At 39.0% G+C, this 24,989-nt stretch overlaps 1 protein-coding gene across 2 annotated transcripts in view; it reads left to right on the top strand.

Moving 5' to 3' along the window:
- The window catches only part of GABRB1 (gamma-aminobutyric acid type A receptor subunit beta1), a 146,198-nt gene that overhangs the window by 66,414 nt on the left and 54,795 nt on the right, over nucleotides 1-24,989 (top strand). For both annotated transcript variants that reach the window (XM_075708972.1, XM_075708973.1), the window contains exon 4: nucleotides 7,238-7,458. In XM_075708972.1, the coding sequence (XP_075565087.1) occupies nucleotides 7,238-7,458 (221 nt within the window). The remainder of the gene's footprint in view (nucleotides 1-7,237; nucleotides 7,459-24,989) is intronic.

Raw genomic sequence — 24,989 nt, 5'->3', positions numbered from 1 at the left:
AGCCAAAATATAAAGCACAGTTGTTTGCTGCCTGTAGAAATATATGCACACATTGAATACAGTTACTCTATATGCCAGTACACTTGCACTTGTTTACTCCAGCATTCATTACAATGCCATCTTACTTAAGCACATATATCTCCTGTGCCATATTTTTCCTGTTTTCCACCCCTCCCCTCAAGCATGTTTATGGCAGTATTACCCTCTATATAAAAAAGATGACCAGCTTCAAAAGCAAAACAGAATAGTGTGGGAATAGATATCACTACTTGTATCCTACAGGTACTAAAAGCAGTTCATTGATCTTTCAGGGAATATCAATTATACCATGAACATGTTCTGATTCTTATGTCAGCAATTACCATACGCACTTAAGAGAGACATGGTATTAATTTGCACTATGAGCAATGTTACACTGGTGTACCTCATTGCTACCCCAGACAGTGGGTTATGTGGCTGGAAATTTGAAGTGCAGCTGGGAATGCTATAGCGGTTTTCAAGCTTTCTTAAAAGGAGCTTCCAGCATGCAGCGAGGATAACAACGACGTATCTGTAAGCCTACCTTACCTGCTACCTTAGTTTCCTCCTAAGTTCAGCCAAGTCCACTCCTAATCAAAGTAATCCACATTAGTATTTAGTATGTCACGTCTTCTCTTGCTATACAAAGAAGTAGCGGTACATTCAGGCCTCCCAGGTTAGCAAAGCTCAAATAAGAGAAAAAAAGCAGAGGGCAAGGCAATGTTGATCCAAAGTACAGAAGTCCTTACTCTTCTTCTCCCTGAGAGGTAAAGTAGAACACACAAGATAAAATTGGGATTTTACCCTCCTCTCTGTTAAATAATGCCAAACTCGTGGAACACAACTATCATAACAACCCATTTAAATGTCAGAAGCAGTAATAAATACTTCTGCTAGGTATTGTTACTAAAACTGTGAACAAACTGCAACAAAATACATAGTCTACTGTTCTAACTGAGAAACGTTTTGCCTTTTGGTTTGCTTTTTCAGTAATGATTGAAGACATTGGATGTAATTCCAATCCCATTGCAGTTAAGGGGACTTCTGCCTTGACTGCAGACAGTAATATTGGATCCCAATACAGTAATGATAAGCATCTTCATTTCCAACATGCTACACTTATAACGAGTCTAATCTTGTTCCTGGCTGTGCTTTGAGCAATAAAGAGCATCATCATTACAGCTATGCGGACTCCTGCCAGATCTCTGCTTCTTTCTGCAAGACACGACTGTGATGCCACATACTTAATTTAATTGTGAAGTTATAAATGCCAACAAGGTTTATGAAACATTTCTCTGGAGAATTATCAGCACATTTGAAAAACAAAAATGCAAGGCACTTCACTAGCAACTAGAGCTACCAATTGGATCAAACAGAATAACAATACCTTGCGCATCTTTTTCTCCTACAGAAATCTTGCACCTACAAGTGATTTGCAATTTTCTGACAGAAAACATGATTTCTGCAAAACTGATGCTTGCTCTGGGAAAATTCCAATCTTGTTAAAGAAAACCAAACAGCTTCTCTCAGGAAAATAGAAGTCTTTTATTCTATTGTTCTGGAGTCAATGGAGCTTCCTATCTTGTTTCCCCTGACCAGAAGTGTAGTTCACAAGCACCACAGCCTCCTGTGAACTAGGCCAGTGCACTGAATAATTTGAGTACGTGGTCCTTGCCCCCTCCTCCCACTACTTTGGACAGAAGAGGGGAACTGGATGGGATATGCTGCATCAGTCTTCACTGAAAACAAAACCAAAAGGAACACTGAACTATGCCCTTAGAAAGAAAGGCAAATACAATTGATCCACTAACATGCACAACCCTAACTCGCTGGCTGCCTTGTGTGGCCGGACTGCAGGCTTAATGAGGAGATGTAGCTGCCCTGACATTTTTAGAGAAGAGCACGAGTAGAACCAGTATTTTCTTCCTCCATAATTTGAGTTAAAATGTTTTCCCTAATTTCAGTGCAGTATCTGGAATTGAGCACCAAGTATACGGGAAATCATACAGGATTAACAAAAAACCCCACACCACCACCACAAAAAACACACCAAAAAAAACCAACCCCACATCCAAAAAAACACATCACCATTTGCATTCTCTTATCTTAAAATAGCTCTTTTGCAGGTGAGATTATAGATCTTCCCTAGGAGTTCCAAGATAGGACAGCTAACTGTTGCTAAACAAACGCTAACACCTTCTTCTGATGCATTAGCATGCTTACAACATATGAATGAGTAAGTTTTTTTGCAATTTGCAAATTCAGCACTTACCATTGTCTCAAAACTCTGCCCTTCCCATTAGTATCAAATAAACATGGAAAATAATCTTCCCCCATTAATAACAGCTTGCAGTCACAGCAGGATGTGCATATATTGCAGTTCTACATTTATTAGACTTATTGCAGTCAATATTAGTATTCTGATCATCTCTCCATATTTAATTTTAAATTGCAATTTCAGTTATGTTTGTCTTGATTAAGTTATACTATGTTTGAATTGCATTGCATCTCATTTTCTGTCATGCTGCCAGATATTTAATTATTGGATGGTTCCCGAGGATATCATTTAAATTGGGGTGTACAGTATGCATCCCACAACTATCAATATACACTGTTATCTATTAAAAGTATGACATTGATTAATTTCATGTATTTGTTTTGCTGCACTGTGCCTTCATATGCAAACTCATCTAGAAATCTACCATTTGATATTTAATTGACCTAGAACAGCTAAATATTCACAAAATATTATTCTGCATACTAACTTTTGCTAAGAATTGCATCCATATTGTTAGTTTTTAGCTGGCAAGACTTTTGGAGTGTGCTTTGATATTCAGTTATTACTTAAATATATCATAATGTGCTAAGCTGTTTTTCAATACATGAAACAATAACAGAACTTAGATTGAGGCCACCTTGGAAAGAGGACAAACACAAAAGGTCTTTTAGATCACAAAGCTGAACATTGCAAGTTAAAAGATTCCCTATTTTCCCCTTAAAACATGTATGTCTGGAATTTGTGAAGGACGAAGCAACCGCCAGTACAGCAGACGTGTAAAATCATCTTTTACTACAGAGTCCTTAATTCAACTGATAAGCATGGTGAAGTACCAGTTCTGTGTCTCCCAGAAGGTTAGATTATAATATAACAATGTATTCCACATTATATTCTGCTGTGCTGAACTGGTAAACCACAGAGTGGAAATTACCAGCAAGTCCAAATAATCTAGCTATTTTAATGCATCTTTACTGGTTTTGGAGAGCTACAGAGGTTTATCAGAAAAGAAAAATTCCATTATTGCCCTTGCATCACCTATACATATTGCACAAAAAAAGATTAGGGAACCAAAAAATAGAAATAAAAAGGAAATTTAGTATTGTATGGGAGCTCTCCAGTCTATTACTTACTGGAACTAAAAATTGTTCTTCTACTTTCAATTACAACATGCATCACTGGTCCATTCATTTTCTTTACTACAAGAAATTTATATTACCGAGTGAACTGTGAAGCTTGATACTAATATTTATTTATGAGGCTGCTTAAATTCAGATTAAGAAATAATTCACCATTTTGAGTAAACTAGACTAGTTTCTCTTGCTCACATTTTCATAGAATCCCTCTTACCTAGTACTAGCACGCAAGTATTTGTCTTAGCAACCTAATGCACCTTATTAAAACACTGTTTGATCACAGATGGGCTTATATGTTATAGTACATGTCTATACACACACTTACACATTTGCAGTTTGATACAAAGAAATAAGAAATTTGCACAATTATTAGGTAAAGAAAAAACCCATCTCATTCTAACAAATCAGATTTCATGACATAAAAAAAAAAAAAAAAAAAAAAAAATCAGCACACATAAAACAACTTTATCACTGGTGCCCAGGCATTTACCACTAGGAATGTTGACTATGCCCTGGAAAAGCAGGGAGGCATTTGTGGAAAGCACAGACAGCTCAATTAAATCTACTGAAATATCATGATTTTTCAGCAGCATTACAGCTTTTTCTTTTATTATAGAAAGAACAGTTAAGCAAAAAATACTCAGTGTGCTTCTAAAAAAAGTGAAATATTTTTTAAAACAAATCATTTAAAGGAACAGTTATCTGCAAAAACATATTCTCTTTTTTAATTTTACGTTGGGCCCTGCTTTTATAACTTATGATTAGAAATTCTTAAATACAAAATTTAAACATAGTGTGACTTATTTTCATATCTAGGCTGATGCTTGAGATCTTGGGAAGCTGTAATAAAAAGCTAAAAAATTCTGCAGCCAATTACCACTATAGATATGAAAGATTCAGAAATTATTCACAGACTCTAGAGCTTGAAACCACAAAATCCCCAGCAAATTTTACAGGGTAGAAGGCAAGTAGTCATTAAATTCTCACTTCACTCACACCACTGTAAAATATTAAAAAAAAAAAAAAAAAAAAAACCCAAAACAACACCTCTAAGATGTGGCTAACCATATGGTTTGCCAGCATTTCATTCTTCACTGATGAAATATGAGAAAGGTAAGGCTGTATTCCATTAAAAAAATTAGAAAATGTGAACTACATAATTTGGGTTATTATAGCTCAGATATCATTTGCTTTTCATTAAAAAAAAACTTTAACTATGCTTTTAAAAAATAAGAAGTTACATCAACAGGGACTCTCACAATCATGGCATGTGATTCTTCATTTTCCTCATTAAACTATCGAATGAGTAACACCCCCGCCTTCTGGGGAAAGGAAAAAGTAAATAGATAATTCTTTCTCAGTTAAGAAACACTGAGATTCCTTTAGGATGAAGCTCAGATTTTTTCTCCCCATTAACACTCGTTGGCTTGCCATGTACTTCTACCTCGTATAGAACAATTGCGGGGCAGAGGATCACTCTACTGTAGTGTTACCAACAGAAGTATTCTGTATATAGCACAGCTGGATGAAATGAAATTTCTAAAGCAGACTATGATGCTAAAAATAGCAACTGAATTTCTTCTACTAGCCATAGCCAAGAGATAGAATTTCTTTTTTTCACCTGATCACATCCTTTAAGATCTCCTGTAGCTTATCTTGGCTATTTTTCTCTCTTGGTTGAGCTTTGAGAACCATCACGTAGGCACCACTCTCAATTGTTAGCCTTTTTCCAGGATGGCATGACAGTTCTACAAAACCAGATTTAAGACCTAGTGAAAATATAAAGGAAAGCAGGAAGGAAAAAGATGATTACATATAATTGGACTTTCTATTCCATCTGTGCTGCAGGCTGCACAGGCTCTGCTGAATCAGGTAGAAGATGTAGAGGATACTAAGTGAAGCACTGAGCCCCGAGGATTTAACGTGTACCAGCCATTTATGAAAGCTTTTCTACCTGAAGTTATTTGAAATAGGACAGGCTAGAAAACAGATACAACATATGAAAACTGCACCAGAAGAGTGATTTTTTTTCTTTTCTCCTCATCCAATTCCCATCCCGTCTGTGGGTCTCTACATGCATAAGAGGAACAAAGGGCAGGGATTTAACTTCTCTTAAGTGTTTGCTTCTAACCCAACTCTATTCAAATTATACATTCAAAAATGCCTCCTTGGGGTTCATGCTTCACCATACCGCTATTTAAATTATAAATCACCTACTCAACAGAGCACAGCATACACCCCACTACATTACTTTGCAGTTCCAGGCTTGACCAGCGCAGTCTGAAAAGCAAAAGAAGCTGTCCTAACCTCCTCCTAGTTACCTGGGCCAGGAAAAAAACCAAGCCACCCCACAAAACAAGTGAAAACCAACTTAGCCTTTGGCATACCACCTCTTGGCTCTGTCTTGGGTAACCATTGTCTTGCAGGCCTGGAAAAGGGCATATCTATGAACTCCTTGCAAATCAGTGCTCAGAATGGATGTAATTGTCCTATTGTATATGACCACTGATCATCAAAGTCATGGCATTTCCTCCATACAAACAACTACTACAGACCCAGGGCAGCAAGAAAAGTATTTTCATTAACTTCTTTTACTGATAAGTCTATAGTTTATAGCTCTGCTACATGCAACATTCCAGGCACAAAGTCTTTTTGAAAGGTAACAACTCTGCTTTGATTTCATGGCAATGGTACAGTCTTAAGAAGCCATTGAAGATGAAGAGAGCAAATCACATCAGACAACTTTTATTCTCTGTTTCTTCAAAAATTACAGTCCAGGCTAGGATCTGTGAGGGTGACAGAGGTACGGCTCTCCCTCACATAAAAGAAAATCTTGCCCCTAACCTTTTTTTTTCCAATAATATCTATAATTTCGCTGCACTTCCACCATTAAGACATGTGACAAAATGACCTGCCACTTGAAAAGGGGGCTGGGGGAGGAGACATGGAAGATAAAGCTAATACTCCACATACTGCTGTTACAGTTATCTTTTAAGAACTCCATCAGTTACAAAGTATATGGGCTTTTCCACTTTAAAATCACCAAATTCCCAGAAAGACAGACATGAGAGAGTAAATCAGACCAGAAGTCTTTTAGAACAATTTCTTTTCAGACTAAGTGAAAGCTGAAGGACTGCATAAATGGTATTTCACCTAAGCTACAACATGATAGTCAAGAGAAAATGTTCATTTTCTATGCAGTAATATTTGATGCCAAGGACAGAAAGCACGACATTCCCCAGGCTGAGGTGAGGTGTGCCCAGCTATCTAAGGTCACTACATCTGGCAACTTCTGCAGATGCAGAATGAGAAGTTGTCCATTACACGTTCTGAGGTCGTATTTGCTCTTTCTCAGGCGGTCTAGGGAGTGCTGGCCTGTCTGGATTGTGGGGGGAATCTTTCAGGACAAAGACAGGGAATGTCAAAAGAGTGTCCTCAATGGTTTGCAATGCTATTTGGCTGAGGTCAGCTAAACCCTGCTCTTTTCACGTTAAAGAAAATCTATCAAAAAACATGCAAGTGTGATCCACAGACTGAAGACCCAAATGTATCACGTGTTCCCTCTTGCTCAAGAGGTTTTGAAAGCCTGTGGCTGTGGACGGTCGCTGGCATCGGTGAGTAGTGTGAAGTTCAACATTAACATGAACAGGCCAAGACTTACAATCATGGTTAATAACACCACCATCTTAACGATCCTTAAAATTCTATTGCCACTGATACTCAGTTACCGAGGGTTATCTAAGAAATAAACTTCTGCTAAGTTAATCAGTATGCAAAATACAAAAAGCCCTTCTTATTTCTTCCCTAGGACTACACCCTGACCATGTACTTCCAGCAGTCCTGGAGGGATAAAAGGCTCTCTTATTCTGGAATACCTTTGAACCTAACTCTGGACAACAGAGTGGCTGATCAGCTCTGGGTGCCGGACACGTATTTCCAAAATGACAAGAAGTCATTTGTCCATGGGGTGACAGTGAAAAACCGAATGATTCGACTCCATCCAGATGGGACAGTCCTTTATGGCCTACGGTATGTTGGGTTTTTTAATTGGATATATGGCTGTCCTGGCAGAATGCAAGTCGTGATTGGTAAGTGCAGCTAGTACCAATGCTGCTCTCCTCTCCTTTTTCCTGGTTTCTCAGTGCAGCTTTATGAGTCAGCAAATACTCCATCTAGACCATCACAATACATCCAAGAATTTTCCTCAAGGCATCAAAACTACCTTTAATAGATACAGGCATAACTAACAAAGCCTAATGCCTCCCTCTCTTTCAGCTCTTCTGAGCATGTTAACGCTACTACTGAGTTCTTTATTATGGTTCTCACCTGGTAATCAATCATAGCTTAGACAAACACTTCCTTCCTTCTGAAATTCTCCAGCAGTTCTTTAGAATTGAATGTAAAATATAAAATTGGGAGTCTTCTGAAGAATGCAACCAGCATTTGGTACAGAATAAAAAGAGGACATTTGAAAATTTACATGAATTAAGGATTATCTATACAGCCGACTACAGGTTTTCTTTAATCTGCCTTGATTTATCACTGCCTCTTCACACCACAACTGCTTCTTCATATCGTGCAAGCTCTGTTCACTCCTGTAGATAAAAATATATTCTAAAATCTGAACAGGCACAATCTAATGATAAACTGCACAAATAGAACATTAAAACTAAACCAAGTTATTTGTTATGTTGAGGTTGCTGCAGAGCCTGAGTAGGCTTTGCATTATTTTTAAAGTTAAGGTAGCTTTGCTTGGGAGAAAAAACACCACCTGCTTGAAACAACCTTTGATCACTGTTATCACTCAACAGTGAAAATAATGTCCAGAGAATATAAACCTGAAAGTGTATTTCAGTTCATCGGGGGGGTTGTGTAGAATCATAAAGCATAAAACCCAGCTGAAATACCTCAAAATGGTACCTAAGACAGGATTGGAAAAAAAGCAAACTGCTGCAGCAATTCAAAATGAAAGTAATATTTGGGGAAAGTTAACTTAGAGCTTACTGAAAAGTTTGAAATTACATCTTAGCCTATAAAAACATAACCTTTTAACATAACATAACAACACCAACCATGCACTCCAAAAAACCTTTCCAACCTATCAAGTCAAGCTTCACAAGAAAAAAAAAAATCATTTAAAATTATTATTTTGGTTCATCATAAGTTTTCTTTTGAACTTGTCAGATTTGCAGGCAGCGCGTCAGTCACTACCAAGGACCACAGAGGCACTTTGCTACAGCCAGATCTGTTCTGCTACAGAAAAACTGCTACTTCTAGTTGTGACAAAGAAAACAAGGAACCCATGAGGAAATAGCTGATAGACTACAGGCTGTCATTATCATCTGCTAAACAGAGCATTTGAAAAATACATCTTTCCCATTGCCTTCAGGCCTCCTACAGTTCCTTTCAATCAGACTGACTCCTGAAAATTAGCTTAGCAGGGCAGTTAGTATTACAGGATTTTTTGGCCTAAGAACTTTTCAAAATTTTTTTTTTCTTTTTCCTAAGGCCAGGAATTAAATTTATTTACATTCCAGGATTTGCACAGTGGCAAGAACATGCATTTGAGTAGTCCTTCACAAGAAGTTGTACAGAATATAAACTACACCTAGAAATGTATGCCATGCACATACTTCCATATACATGCCATACATCTGATATAAATAACTGTCTTCTGCAGAGGTAGCAAAAGCAGCTGTGACACATCTGATGAACTTGCTGCAAGTCCTCTCACATGCTTCATCCACAAAGCACCAGCCTAGCCAAGAAGCTGTGACCCTGCCTGAGCATAATGCCCATGCTCTTCCTCTCAGAGGTGCTCAGGCAAACCTCCAGTGCAACAGCAAAGAGCAAAGATGGTCACCTTCACGTAACGAGGTTGCTAGTTCATGTGATTAAATAACCATTCACATTTGAATGGTTAAGCAGCAGGTCTGCAACTCTGTAATAGCTGCACCTCTGCAACTTAATACCCCACCCAATACCTCACTGCTCTGGGTAGGAAAACCAAAACAAAACCAAAAAAACCAAATAAACAGAAAAAACCCACACTAACAGAGGGCAACCTATATTCCACACACTTGCACTCTAGTACTGGGCGATCCCCTTCTCCTCCCTCACCCCTGCCCCATGCCCTTAATGCACGCTGGCACAGGGGCAACCTGGGGTTCTCCCAGGCTTCTGGCCCTCCCCACCTTCTCACCCCAGGGAAGGCAGCGGGGGCTCAGGGTGCAGCAGGGCCCAATATTGCCGGATGTGCCCATCTCCACCAACAGCTTTGTCATCGCCAGCCACACGCAGGAGATGACACTCAGCTGTTGGGTCTTTTTCACAGCTCAACCTGACGCGCCGTGTTTTCTCCAAGGACAAGGCAGCTGTTTAGACACATCCGGTGAGCAGACTTTGGTCTGCCAGCTGCCAGTGAAAACACAGGTAATGTCCCCATCCCACAAGAAAGATCTGGTCAAAGACAAAGATAACAAATGAGCAGAAGAAAGAATGAAGTTAAGAAACACTGAAACGGGTTTCGTACAACAGATGCAATTACTGCACTAAGTTTGCATGTATTAGTGGTCACTTTCCTCATGGTAATAAATATGCTTCTGTCAGCCTCTCAATTACCTTTAGATCGTACAAAGAGCAATTTCTTCATATACCAGCCGACACACATGTCTCCTAAGAAATGGAACAGCAGAAAACACTGCAGAAAATGTTCATAGGTAAAATTCAGCATTGCCTGTTAGAGATTTGAGCACAGCTCCGATCTTAGCCTCACAAGAAGAAACTTTGCGACATACTAGCTTCTGTTTAGCTTCTACGCAGTAAAGAGCGTAAAGATAGTATCACCAAACCTCTCACAGAGGTGCTGTGACCTGTGAGTTTCTCTTCCATTACTGAAGACAGATCATTGGCCTGGCGTGACTTGAACAAGACAGATAACACCAATTATGCTGCAAACCACCGTCTGAGTTCCCAGCAAATTAGGCAGGACCTTAAAACATCTCTCAAGGATGATTTAAATGCTTGCTTTCCCCTGTGTCTCCTATTCCCCACACAAATTTTCTATTTTCAATCCAGAGTTAAATGTTTCTTTTCAGGTTCAGATATGAAATTTTACTGGCTTCTTTACACAGGAAATGGAACAATCACGGCAGCTCTAGATAACCTGCTTTGCTTGCATCCATGTCCTCGGCACTTTGGCATTGATGCAATGTTCAGTCTCAACAGAGTTGAGGAAAAATAAAACAAGGTTAATCCATCTGGCTTTACAGATGAATAAACAAGGGAAATATGCACTGAATACACTGGACTGGTTTTAGATCATATAACAAAGCATTATCACTTCAGTATGTCTCAATTATGGTATTATTTCTACGATGAAAAAAACCAGTCCCTTCAGCTATTTTTTCCAGTAACTTTCAGCTGCTGTATCACCACAGTTTAAAGAACGTGTGCATATAAAGTTGTACAGACACAGAATACTCCTAAACCCTCTACCCTCCAGAATTGTGCATTGCTGTTGTCTCTTACTGCAAATACTACTTCTGTTAATTATTCGCAGTAATGAATAATGCATACCATTACTAACCAAATGACTCTTTCATCCTATTATCCAAGGAAGTAAACACACATAAACATCTTTAACTCCACATTAATATTTCTACTGAATTCCATTTCAAATATGCTAGGGAAATTGAGTGTCACTGTTAAGTATTAGGTACCTGAAGTGCGTCGTTCTTCAGTTTCTATCAAATACTCCCACCAGCAGCTATTATTATTTTATGTGGTGTAGCCACCTGCTTCTTAAGAGAAAAAAAAATCCCTTTGAGTCAGTGTGCAAACCTGCAGCACTGTGAGGCTCGTGTCTGAGACAGCTCTAGCCTGGTCCCAGTACAGCTGGTAAAATACTGGATTCTTCTTTATTTTTTTCCCATTTTTAATAAGTCAGCAGATCCCATTAGCTATAACCCTTTTGGCACTAGTAGCGTGTCTCATTACTTTTATTGCCTTTTCAGGCAAGATTCTCTACAAATCTCTCCCAAACCTCTAGATTTTCAAGCCAACATATGCTGTTGTTTCTTTTGCTTGTCCTTTCTCCCTCTTTCCTGGGTAAGATGCTAGAGATGTAATCTGTCTAAGATATTTAAGGAAACATTATTAATCTATTGTATTAAATTCCATATTAAAATTCTTATGTCATGATGTCAAGAATAGAAGCTCTGTTTTAAATCATCCTTTCCTAGTATTTTTACGCCACGTCTTAATTCTCAGCATTTCACTAGCAGAACAATGATGTCTTATTGCTTCAGAGGCATCTGTTCTGCTATCATGACATCGCCTCAAAATAAACATCAGCAGAATTTCATCTGGTGTGGTGAAAGCAGCACATCCTTCAAAAGTATTAGTTATTAAGAAGTGCAGCATACCTTCAGTGATACCTTTACACAGATTTCCCTTCCTTCTGATGTTCAGACACAAACCCATCTTTCATTACAAGAGGGCTTCATTTATTTCAAGGCAGGGGGACTGAGCACATCATGACAAGAACGCAAAGGTCTGGCTTGGACCACCACCAACCTTTGGTTTTAGTAAGACCACACGTTTTTGTAGTGCTGCAGCAGAGGATGCCACTTTGCTAGGGACTACTACAACTGCAAGGAGACAGGGGAGAAGGATGATCTTTGCCTTCAATGTTAGGACTTAGTTCAGCACTTCTTAGACAAAGAAGGTCCTCTGTGATGTAAACAGTCGGAGTCATCCATCTACCTCCAACCAATTCACAAATGCAAATTGACCCATGCAACATTGGATTTACTAACCACTTATTCATGCAATATCCATGGAAGTCCATCTAGCATATTCTGAAGGTGGAATACAAGAAAAGCTATATTTAAATGCAGAATGCTTTGGTTTTAAATATAATCTTAAAAGTAAATTCAAGTGTAAACTTCCCTTCTCGACTGTCTCTATTTTGGTGATATATCTGAGAGTTACTAAAGAAATTTGCTAGCCAGGTGCTCATATCTTTTAGTGCAGTGAAATTTCACTGCTTTTTGGACTGGTTTTGTATTGCCGTGATTTGGGGCTATGGATTTGGTGCTTTGGTTTTCCTCCATATACCTTCATGTGTTTGATTAAAGAGTCAGTTATGGTGTACTTTTGAGGACATCCCATCAAGGCAACAAGCAGCCTCCTTATGCAGGTACTGAACAGATTGTCCTCACCTGTGTTACTAAACAGCTCCAGCCAAAAAAAAAGAAATTACTGTAATCCTTCTAAATTATAAAAAATTATGTCATCTAACTGAAATAAAAACCTACCTTTTATTTTGCTCTACAGGAAAATGCAGAGCAATTTATAAAGCATTCTTTCATCAGGTGATAGAGTAGTTTTGAAAATGATATAAAAAGCTATTCTTTCCATGTATTGATGCCAAAAGATTTAGCAGCAGGCATCTTTAAAAAAAAAAAAAAAGTAGTGTCATGCTGGAGTAAAGAATCCAAGGAAGAGCAAGACATTAGATCACAGCTGATGAAGAAAACTTTCTCCTACTTAGTATTTTTATATGCAGTTACCCGGTATTAAGGCTCACAAGAACCAATTTGGGAATTCCTTTATATTTTTGAAACCTGAAGATACGCAAGAACTTTGCAAAAGTCAGTCAATCAAATATTTGTCATTTCTTCCACCTCCCAAAACATTTCGGTCTCTGAGGGTCAGTTTTCCAGATTCAGAGGCGAATGCATACATTCCTCAGTGTACAGCTCTTAGGAAGGGGAGGGGGGGCAGTTCACAGACGCGTTGTGGATGCCAATTCAGCCTGCCACAGGTCACACCGGGCCTACTGCAAACTTTCTTCCAACACACTACCCTTAAATGAGCAAGCATGCCTGGTGGGCAGCCAGCATGGCCCCTAATGACAGGAGACGCGCTGCTAGGAGCATTTCTTTAACTTGGAAGGAAGAAAGGAGAGGAAGAGGACACGGCAGGTTGATCCTGAGGCAGATGGATTTTCTTCTTTGTCCCTCCCACTGCTTGCAGACTGTTCAAATTGTCTGTGCCCCTCTGTCAATCCTACTGTCATCTCCTCTTCCTAGTCTGTAACCCAGTCCTTGGGCACAGCGTGGCTGCTGCGAGGAGATGAGTGAGCAAAGACCAGTACCTAAATCCATGGGGAGAAAGCAGTTGGAACCAACAGTCTATGCACGGAATACAGGATGCATGGCCAAAATACAGCTGCATTTATTAACCAGACTTCAGTAGCTGTAGGAGAAACAGCTACTCCTTACCCCTGATGGTTACCAAAGCAAAAAAAGAAAAAAAAAAAAAAATCACCAAAGTTCATTTATGCTCCCTAATGCTTGAGCAAGGACTCCTCCACCCTGCTATAAAGTCAAAACAGAGAATATCTGTATTTGGCTGGGAGCTGCAGCACCATCAGTATGTGACATTGCCATAAGCTAAAATGCATTTTCAGGATCGTTCTTACCACGTACAAAACTGATTAATTTGACACAGTCTGTCTCGGGTCACTTGCCACGCACTGCAGTTAATCTGATAGAGATTGCAAACTGGTTTGTATAATACATTCTTAGGAAAAAAAAAAAAAAGAATATATATTTTATCATCTCAATAGAGCTACAGTCTGCAATTTACTGCATGAAGCACAGTAGCACTCAAGCAGACACCGGCATACTAAGATACAGGTTATTTTTTTTTATCCGGAGGCTGAGACATGTTCTTGTTCAAGTACTGCTGGAAGGAGGCAGTGCAGGTGTAGTCTGTCTCATAGGTCTATGCAAGAATGGTGAAGGAGCACCAGGGAATGAGACATTCAGCATTACTCATTTTTAGTGAATGAGTGAGCAAATCTAACTAAAGAACAGTTATATGCTCTAGTTGAGGGGAAAAAATGTGGAACAGAATAAAAGAATCCTGCAGAAATTGTATTTGATCTTTTGATTTTTTTTTTTCTGATGCAAGGAGATGTACTTATATTCAGACACCAAACAAAAAAAAATAGCAAGAATAAAGGAACTAGCCACTCTTAAGCTCACCACATACAACCACTGCATTACTCTATTTCAAACAGAGAGTCCTTTTCGATTTACCTTTTTTTTTTTAATGGTTGTCTCCTCCCCAGGCTGGGTGTTCCCTGCAGCCATCTAACTTGCTAGCAGCAGGCAACGTGGCAGTAGCAGCACAAAGCTCTACTTCCCCACTGGGCCTATTGCATTTCAGAAATATTTTTTAAGGTCCAGCCAGACTTTTCTCCAGCTTAGATGTTGAAACCCACATTTAGACTCCCTGACAGCTTAGCTGCACTTTTCTCTCCAGGCATGAACACTTCTCCCCAAACCTGCCTCCTCCAGCTGCTCCCAGTACTCTTCATGCCCAGCCTGCAGTTTCTTATTCCCCTACTTAATGTACAAAGATTGGAAAGGACAGAGTGCTGCAGGATGATAAGGATGATAAATCAGTGGGGGACCAGCACATTTAGTCCATTCACTGCACAAAGCTCAATTCATCATTGCTTTACTTCTCCAGTATTTAGCTGGGCACTGGTGGGAAACTCTACGTACCGCACTGCTCTATACCCATCCCCAGAGGCTGCTGTCCACTTCATCACTTAACGCCACGGGTGAAAATCAAAGAGACAACCTCAGTTCAGGCACCTGCTCGCTCTGGAGTGCTTGGATGTGTAACCTTTAAGCTATGTCCATGTAATACTGTATATACAGTGAAATGCAATCTCACTATTACCTTACACATTTGTTATACAGAATGTAACATACCAACTGGCACAGGGTTTTGTCATTCCTTTAGCATTTTTTGATGAACAATACCCAAGACCAAGATCATTGTAGTAATTTATAGCTGAAAGCACACAGCCAAAAGTGAGGAAATTCAGTAAGTACAGCCCTTAAAACTTACAGGGCGTGATTTAGGTAGGTCTTTACCACTGCAGGTAAACCAGAAAACTTGGTAGTTAAAAGTTGGTAGTTAATAAATAGCACAAATGGAAATGGAAGACTCAAAACTGTAAGGAAAAGGAAGAAAGCTAGGGTCCTCTCTGGCTGCCAGGGCAGGGTAAGAAGTCCCAGGCATCACTCAGAGGCAGCCTTGCTGTCTTCCTGTAGCAGCAGTGGCCTCACAAACAGCTGGGGGGAAGCCACCAGTGGCCCATCCCAAAAAGAGGTGATCTCCTCATCACTGACAGCACGCAAACCAAAATCTGGCCAGTGGCATGCGTGGCAAGTCTCCCCATTCTCTTACTCCCAGTAAACAGCAGATGTGGCAGAAACGCACAGCTCTGTGGGGAGCAACTATTCATAAACTGCTACTGAGTTGTTAAATAATTTCCTGTATTTGATTTGGAACTTTTCCCTCCAATTTCAGCCAACTTAATTTTTATTCCATTTTCACGTAGCATTTTTGAATGTGAAAATAACCTAGGGAAGGTGGGGAAACACTTCAGGTTAAATGAGTCCTGTAGAGAGTGCATAAAAAAAAAAAACCCAACAAACAACAAAAATACACAAGTACTTCACATGGACTCGGCTTTAAATATGTGAGCGGTGGCTCTTGTAATCAGTAGTTAAGTACATAAGCAGTCTGGTGGAGTCACAACAACAGGCTTCACAGGCTTGAATTTAAACACAAGCTTTAGATGCTGTAATTGATTGTGGCTATCAAGTACAGCACTTTGAAGAACTGAATTAGAAGCACTTTGTAGAGCAAAGCCCACTAGGCTTTATTCAAAGACCACTTAATTCAAGCAGATTTAGATCAAACTCAGATTACTGAAATTATGTCACCTATTTAAATATATTAATATCTTTAAAATACTATTTAACCACATTATTACTATCCAAAGAACAATAAAAAATATATTTAAACAACATTTAACAAATGTTTCATTTTAAAGCCGAAGGATGCTGCACAGTATGGATTACATATTTTCTATGCAGCACATCATCTCTTACTGTCTTGATATAAATTGGTTTTGGTCTTTTCCTCTATTTCACAGACTATGTTCATCTGAGCAAGTCTTCCCTTTCTCTCATATCAGAAGTGCAAATGTCTTCCAATACTTTGGAATTATTACTCTGCCACTGTCAACCAAATCTGCATCAAAATTGCACTTCTACATATAGTGGCCTTTAATTTTTTTTTTACTATTTATTTATGTTTAAAAGAACTCCATTCACACCAAAGCTCATCTCTATCATGTATAAATAATGCTGTTATTTATAGTTGCCTCAAACACATTGGGAGACGGAAATTAAGTAAAAATAAATTTAATGGCAGAGATTAATACTGAAGTACCTTTGATCAAGAAGAATTTCAAATAAATTTATATATGCTCTAAGAATCACTTCATCCAATAATAGCACAGGCAATTTTTTACGAGTGTTTCTTTCTTTACTTGCTTTTAGGGGGTAGGTATGAGATGAGAAAGGAACCTTTGTATATTTACCATCACAGCTTTCTCCCCTCACAAACCGTGCCTGATAACCTGTTAGGTGCACAGATATCTTATAATTGAGCAACCAGAAAGAAAATCCCCACAAGCTTTTCACAAGTGAGCTATGTAACTCCTACCATATCAGTGTGGCCAGTTACATACACACCCCTGCGGTAGCACATATTTTATCTTCATACTCTAGAAGTTAGTGGTTGAGTTTGCATAACTTTATAATATTTGCTTTTTCCCTGAAATACTGGATTTTGAACACATTTCTTGCTGCTTATACTTTGCAAGGAACACCAAACGGACATATACAGTTACACCACTTGTATTTTTGAAAGAAAAAGGCAAAAGCTTTTCTAAAAACCACTACAATTTAACTTACAGAGCTGGTATGTATTGTTAATAGTACAGATTATTTAGCATATGTTTTTATATAATGCTATATACAGGTACATAACAATAGAGAGCTGTGCTGAATCCTAATATGCTAGCATACTTTAAGTAGTACATTTCATATCAGCATGCATTTGGTACATTCCACAGTGCATGTGTTTTCCAGGTCTTGAAGTTCATTAAAAAGACATTTAAGAAAAAGCAAATCCACTTCCCTCTAATAATAAAAATTTTAAAAGGACAGTAATTAAAGTTGTACTTTGCTGCAGATTTCCAATTTGCATGCTATTAATTTTGAGCATGCTGAGAACAATTATTAAGGGAGAAAACGTAAGTTCTTAACTGCTCAAAACCAGCCTCTCTCATTTCATTTATATTGATGTTGATCAGTGACATCAGTGAAGTACCTGTTCAACCAAAATCAGAGAGGCAAGGGGTGAGGGGTAAATCTGTACCTTTTCTATGCAATAAAAGTATCAGGCAGGTAAATTAAGGTCCTGGGGGAGACAGCAAATATTTTACCAGACCTGCACCAGACTGATGAATGCACTTGGATCCACAAGAGAGAGGAGTCTTAATTTAGGTATTCTCTCCAAGAGACAAGAACCATCCCAACTAACGCTACCCTAAAGCTGCTGAAATCCTGAACAAATGCTGGGACAGCCCATTCACAACAACACACAAAGTGAAAAAGGAAAATTAATAAAAGGTGCCAGGCTGTGGGGGCTGCTGCTTCTCAGAGACATCCACTTTGCTTACAAAGCTCACAGCCATCAGGCCACACCTGCTCTGTGCCGCACCATGCAGAAGGTTGGCTTGGACCATGTCAAGTGTTTAAGGGTATCACCATCAAGAGCAACCCTGCTTTGATTAATCCACTAAGGCAATCAAACACAGCGTTTTTAAGTAATTTTAAGACAGATCGAGAACTGGTTTTTGAGTACAATGCTAAGATGCAAATAATCGTGCATAAAAAAAATTTTTAAATGTTTTCAGGCAACGTATTTTCTCCTTAACCCTCACTCTTCTACAAATATCTCCACTTAAAAGAAAAAAAGGATTAGCCTTTCTTCTCAAATATCATTGGTATAGTTTAGAAGTAGCTGCAAGAGAATTTACAATCTAGAAAATAGCCAAGCCCTTGGATATAAAAAAATGTAAAATGAATTACTCTATAAAATACAATAGTACATTCCTCTATTTGGCACTTTTGCTACAGTATTTGATACATGGTCTCATAGCTGCCAGGCCAAAATGACCTCATTTTAAGAGGCAAAATGTGTGACAACTGGAATGTTTTAATTTATAAAGCCATTAATAAGGTGAAATTACCAAGTATTGCTGTAGCATTGGTAATACAATCCCACCTTAAACTGCAAGTCTGACCTCTTTTTGTTAGACTGAGAAGTCAATCTGAGCAGACATGAGGAGGTAGGTACTTCAAATACAATTTATGTCGTTTTGGATGACATATTTGATTGGATTACAAATATAATTAGACATCATCTTTCAGGGAAGAATCTAGAAGTAATCAGAAGTACTGGAGCTACTCAGAGCCTAAAGCAAGAGTCAAAAGCGTGGACAAAGCAACTTGAAACTCATTCAGCAGTTAAACCTACAGGAGGTAGATTTACATGGAAGTGACCTACCCAGGAGTCTGAGCTGACTGCAAACTATTTCTTGATCTCTGGGTAAATCATCAGGCAGCAACATCAGCCTCAGGTCCCCCAGCCCAGGTACAGTGTTGTCTACACACAACGTGGCTGGTTTCACCTTAGCTGAGGTACCTGCTCACAAGAGTAACACAGCAGTCACAGCCTCTGACATCAGTACCAACAGCAACATGACCCACTGCCAGAGGCATTGGCTCCAATTCTTGAAATTCTGTTGAAAAAACCAACCAACCAAAACTCCCAGAACCAACATCATCAAAAAAAAAAAAAAAACCAAAAAAACCCTACAAATCACACCCCCCACCAAACAAACCACATACACACAAACAAAAAAATCACACACAGGTCCTTCCTAGAGTCAGGTCAGCAAGAGTATACACTTAGCTTCTCTTTGGAAAGAGCAGCTAAAAACAAATCAAAGCAAGTACAAATTATTTGTGCTTACTTTTTGCAAAACTCTGTATTTTCCACATGTGAAAAGTGTCCAGTTCTTCACATTCATGAAAAAAAAATGCCAAAGACCAATTTTTCAAAGCCACGTGCATAACAATAGGCTTGGTCCAACAAAACACCTATCATCTTCCAAAAATATATATATACAGCCTCTTATATTACCATCATTTCTATAGATCAGACAGAAAATTTTATCAACCGAGAAGATAAGTTTCATACAAAGGGTAAGCTGACATCTCCCATGCATCATGGCACAGGCAGAAGAAATTTGGGGACATTTAGACCCCTTGGCACTTCTCAGGCCTGGGAAATTTAACTACCTGGTGCTCTGTTGAATGCTGCTAATGTCTCTTTTAGCAGAGCCACTCTAGCCACCTCCGAGAGCATGGTCACAAGAGACTGCAAATGCAGCATTTTTCATAATCTTTAGATAGATGGATTTGTAAACTATGTAAGACAGTGTGATCAAGTGGTTGTATTGGAAACATAAATCTACTTCCAGGCCTGTTCCTAATATATTTGTGTAAATGAAGAACCTGGAAAGTAAATCGAGTGTGGAAATCTTAATATTTTTTGTTTTATTATCTGATGTGGGATGTTTTAAATTTGTTCTCGGGTTTGATAATAAACCTTTTTACAAAGGAAAGACTATATCTCTTAAGGCTATCTATTTTTTGGTAAAATGGGAGATAAAATTTAATTGTTTTTAAAAGGCCTAACGGTTATTCAAGTAAATCACCTATACGTCCCCAATGCTGTATTTATTAGTTTTGGTGTGTTCTGATCAAGGGACAGAAAGAAAACTGTTGCACAGATTTACTTTATTGGTAAGGATTTAGTTCAAATAATGTCTTAGCCCATTTCTCATTATTTTCTTCTGTCAGAAAACATCTGTGGAACACACCTTTGGAGTTCAATAAAAAAAAAAAATCTCCATTTCTATTCTGTTAGCTCATAAACTATTCTACAAGAGATATTTCAATACCTGAAGAAATTTTTCTGAACAAATACTTTTGACGAATCTCTAGTCAGACATTTTGCAAGTGGGGGATGGGAGAGAATAAGAAATTGTCAAATTATTTCCCAGGAATTATTCCATTGACCCCAGGTGGCATGATTTGAAATACAGTTGGGTACTGGCCTACTTGTCTTGTTGCAAGTTCTCAACTGTTGAGTCTTTCACTGAAAGAAATAAATGAAACAGCTATAAAATTAACACTTTCATTGGGGGAGGGGGACAGGATTCTACAATGGTATATCAATTTTTCATTTTTAAAATTATTTCTTTACACGAGACTGATAATTCTGCTCTTAATACAATTAATGCCACCTCTTCTTGATACAGGGTATACATGTAACCCGTTTGCAGAAAATTACTAAAACGCATAAGAATTCCAAGCTCTCTCTGGGATGTTAGATGGTGTTAAGCCTAAACTGGCACAAGACCTAGATTAGCCAGATTTTTTAAAAGATCTAAGGCAAAAATTTCAGCTTTTCACCATCTACCTTTGGATCCAAGGAACAGCAATTTCCACTGAAACACTTTAAGATGAGCCAAAAGAGTTTAGCAACTAAAACCTTCCTTAAGTGAAATGCTTTAAAAAAAAAAAAAAAAAAAAAAAAAAGAGACTCTAAATAGTAATTTAATTCAAATTCTAGGAAGTTTTAAAATACAGAGTTATCATCCAAGTGTGGGCAACTAGTGTGCATTAAGATTTCTCGGTGTTACCTGGGAGCCCCCTGCTGGGACTCTGCCTTCAGAAAAGAAGCAAAGAAAAGAGTTTTGTTTTGAAGGTGTCACAGATGTTTCAGTAATATTTAATTACTCTACATATGGTATATTATCAACCTTAGAGACACTGAATGCTTGATTTCTCATAAGCGAATCACTACACAGGAAAAAAATAATTTTTCTCTGCATAACAACTGCATTTGCTTGGTATTAGTTAAATACTTAAAATATTTTAAAATATTCCTAATTCTGGGAAACACATGACAATTCAAATGGACAGCCTGTGTGCTACATATAAAGGATCCAAACTGGCAGATGATCTGGGTGGCTATCATTAAAGAGGCCATAAACAGAATTTGGTTTATTCAGTTTGATTAACAAAAAAAAAAAACAAACCCAAACCACACAACACAACAAAAAACCCAAACATCCAACAAGCAAAAACAGCCCAGACAGTAATTTTCTTTTTTTTTTTTTTCTCTGAAACACTTTTAAGACTGCAGGAAAAGTGCCAAAATTCATCTTTGTCTTTTATGGAAGAATAGTATTTTTATTGCACCACCCCATTTAACTGCAAAAAAATAGACAAGTTTTCAGGCACACGAGCTCCTCTTTAGGTCAAACCATAACAACAAGTTTCAGGTTAAGTACAGGTTAGAACAATTGTTCTGAACTCACAGATCCATCAGTATTTTCGTTCCTGACAAAACTCATGTAAAATATTTCAACTCGTACTGCAGTCACTTCCTCCTCCATTCCACCAAGTACGACCATTCAGAGCACTGTGCAATTAAGCTACCCGGGATTACATGCAGCAGCTTTTTCCACAAGTATTTTGTACCCATATCGTTGCAACTTTTCTGGTTATGAAAGTTACAGCCATAAAGCTTAGTATCCAGATTCATCTTTGAGGATATTTTGTAGGTCTCCCTATAACCTCAAGACTGGGACGTCAGTGATGGAGTGCCTGCTTCATTGGAAACGTTTTCTCAATGGCAATGGGAGTTTGTCTTTTACGAGCATTGAGCTGATGGCTGTTTGATATATTGTGGGGGGTTGAGCCTGGCTGGATGCCAGGTGCCCACCAAAGCCGCTCTATCACTCCCCCTCCTCAATTGGACAGGGGAGAGAATATATAACTAAAAGCTTGTGGGTAGAGATAAGGACAGGGAGAGATCACTCACCAATTACCATCATGGGCAAAAAAGACTTCACTTGGGGAAATTAGTTTAATTTATTACCAATCAAATCAGAGTAGAGTAATGAGAAATAAAACCAAATCTTAGCACGCCTTCCCTCCCTTCTTCCCGGGCTTAACTTTACTCCCGCCTTTGCACCAGTGGTGCAGGGGGATGGGGAATAGGAGTGGTGGTCAGTTCATCACACGTTATCTCTGCCGCTCCTTCCTCCTCAGGGAAAGGACTCCTCACACTCTTCCCCTGCTCCAGCATGGGGTCCTTCCCACGGGACACAGTCCTCCACGAAATTCTCCAACATGGGGTCCCTCCCACAGGAGACAGCCATCCATTAATTTCTCCAGCATGGGTCCCTTCCACAGGGTGCAGTCCTTCAGGAACAGACTGCTCCAGCGTGGGTCCCCAATGGGTCCACAGGTCCTGCCAGGAGCCTGCTCCAGCACGGGCTTCTCATGGGGTCACAGCCTCCTTCAGGCATCCACCTGCTCTGGCGTGGGATCCTCCCCGGGCTGCAGGTGGATATCTGCTCCCCCGTGGACCTCCATGGGCTGCAGGGACACAGCCTGCCTCACCATGGTCTTCACCATGGGCTGCAGGGGAATCTCTGCTCCAGTGCCTGGAGCACCTTCTCCCCCTGCTTCTTCACTGGCCTTGGTGTCTGCAGAGTCATTCCTCTAATACAGTCTGACCCCTTTCTCCCAGCTACTGTTCTGCAGCAGGTTTTTTTTTCCCCTTTCTTAAATACGTTATCCCAGAGGTGCTACCACTGTCAGTGATGGGCTCGGCCTTGGCCAGTGGCAGGTCTGTCTTGGAGCTGGCTGGCATTGGCTCTGTTGGGCATAAGGGAAGCTTCTAGCAGCTTCTCACGGAAGCCACCCCTGTAGCTCCCCCGACCCCGCTACCAAAACCTTGCCATGCAAACCCAATAAATATATATATAAAAGAGCTTTCATTCACTGGTGATCTTTTATTCAATTTCTAATTCCTTTTTGCTATTATTTCTTAATGACAAAGTGTCAGGTTTATTTTTTAAGATGCCAGTGAAAATATCAAAGCATTTTCTTGAAAAAATTCAAAGGCCTGCATGCCCACAAGATAATAAGGAAAGCTGCCTGAATACTGCACAGCGCTGTCCATGGATTTTCACTCACATGGGGAGTAATTCAGTCTTCTGCCATACTGAGTCACCTGTAGGAAATTTTATCAGTATAAGCAAGGTATTATTTGCCAAATTGAAGAGCTATTAGCATACTCAAAGAGACAGCCCTGGTCCTAGCAAAAGGAGTTAAAAGATCAAAGGAAAAAACTTATCATAGTTCTTTCCACTATGCCAGGCATGCACTTATTTTGTGTAAATGTAACAAGAAGTAAAATTTATATGTAAATATTCCTCCTTCCAAAGGAGCCTTATATTAGACCCAGGATGAATGTATTAAACTAGTAGAAGCTGCAATATATAAAGTTTAAAATATAACATTTCCAAACCCATTTTTAGATCCCTCTCCTGAAAAGGTTCCCAACTCCTTCCTTCAATACAAAAATAAGGTGTCCATTCAAAGAAAAGAAACCCTTCTGTGAAACCACTGGGTAACTGGTATGGAATTTGAACACAGTGTGATAGCTCCTTATAGTGAACCTTTTGCAGCCCATAAGAGAAGGCAAAAATTGGCAAACAACATTAAGCCTGTTCACCCAAGGAACTCATGCTCTCAGACAATTTTGAAACAGCAAAAAAGGGGCTAAACCCAGAGTGTAAATCATTCCCTATAAATTACATATTCGTTTTGCATCTGCATCTGCTAGGGGTAAGAGAGGAACTGTTTGCTTATCTCTGAAGTAAGCCATCTTGCTCTCTCAAAGTCTAGAGTTCATGATAATCCACTGAGCAGTCATCGAGGCTTTAGATTATTAGAGCACCTTTTTCTTTAGACTTACCTAAACACTAAGCCTTAACAATAACATGTTATTTAGCTACTAAACATGAGAATAATGGCAAAAAATTTATACAGGATGGGAAGTGGAAGGATGAGAGTTTCAAAACAATACAGGTTGGCATGATGTCTTTCATACTTTCCTACACTTTCTTTAGCTATCTTGATGAAAGAATGCCCATGTAATTTATTATGGCTTCTATCATTAAAACATTTAAGGGAAGAACTTCTGAACTATGAAATCCAGAAGAAAATACAATACAGTAGTCAAGCAGTAGTGTCTTACTGTATTTCTCTCTTGTCTCAGGAGAAAAAAAACAAGTAAAATTACCCAATCACCTACCAGGGCTCCAAGAAACCATGCAACTCAGCAAGGTTGTGAAAAAACAATACAAAGTAAGAATTAAACACCATAAACAACCTGATTTTATCTGAAAATGCTCCTTAAGGAGAGAGACAACTTGAGCGGAAAAGAAATTCATCTGTTTGTATAAGCTTTAATCTTAATTCAATATTTTAACATTATGGTAAAAAGCATCTCTGTCATCTAAGGAGATTTTTGCTTATTCTGTCCTCATGAACACTGCATGAATAAAGGCACAGTAGCATTAAAAAGAATCTATCGTTCTGTGCTCTTGTCGTGGTTTAGTCCCAGCCAGCAACTCAGTACCACGCAGCCGCTCGCTCACTCCCCCTACCCCGATGGGA

This window comes from Pelecanus crispus, chromosome 4, assembly GCF_030463565.1.
Source record: "Pelecanus crispus isolate bPelCri1 chromosome 4, bPelCri1.pri, whole genome shotgun sequence".
Lineage (NCBI taxonomy): Eukaryota > Metazoa > Chordata > Aves > Pelecaniformes > Pelecanidae > Pelecanus > Pelecanus crispus.
The sequence above is the reverse complement of the archived record's forward strand: the minus strand, read 5'-3'. Positions and strand labels throughout refer to the sequence as shown.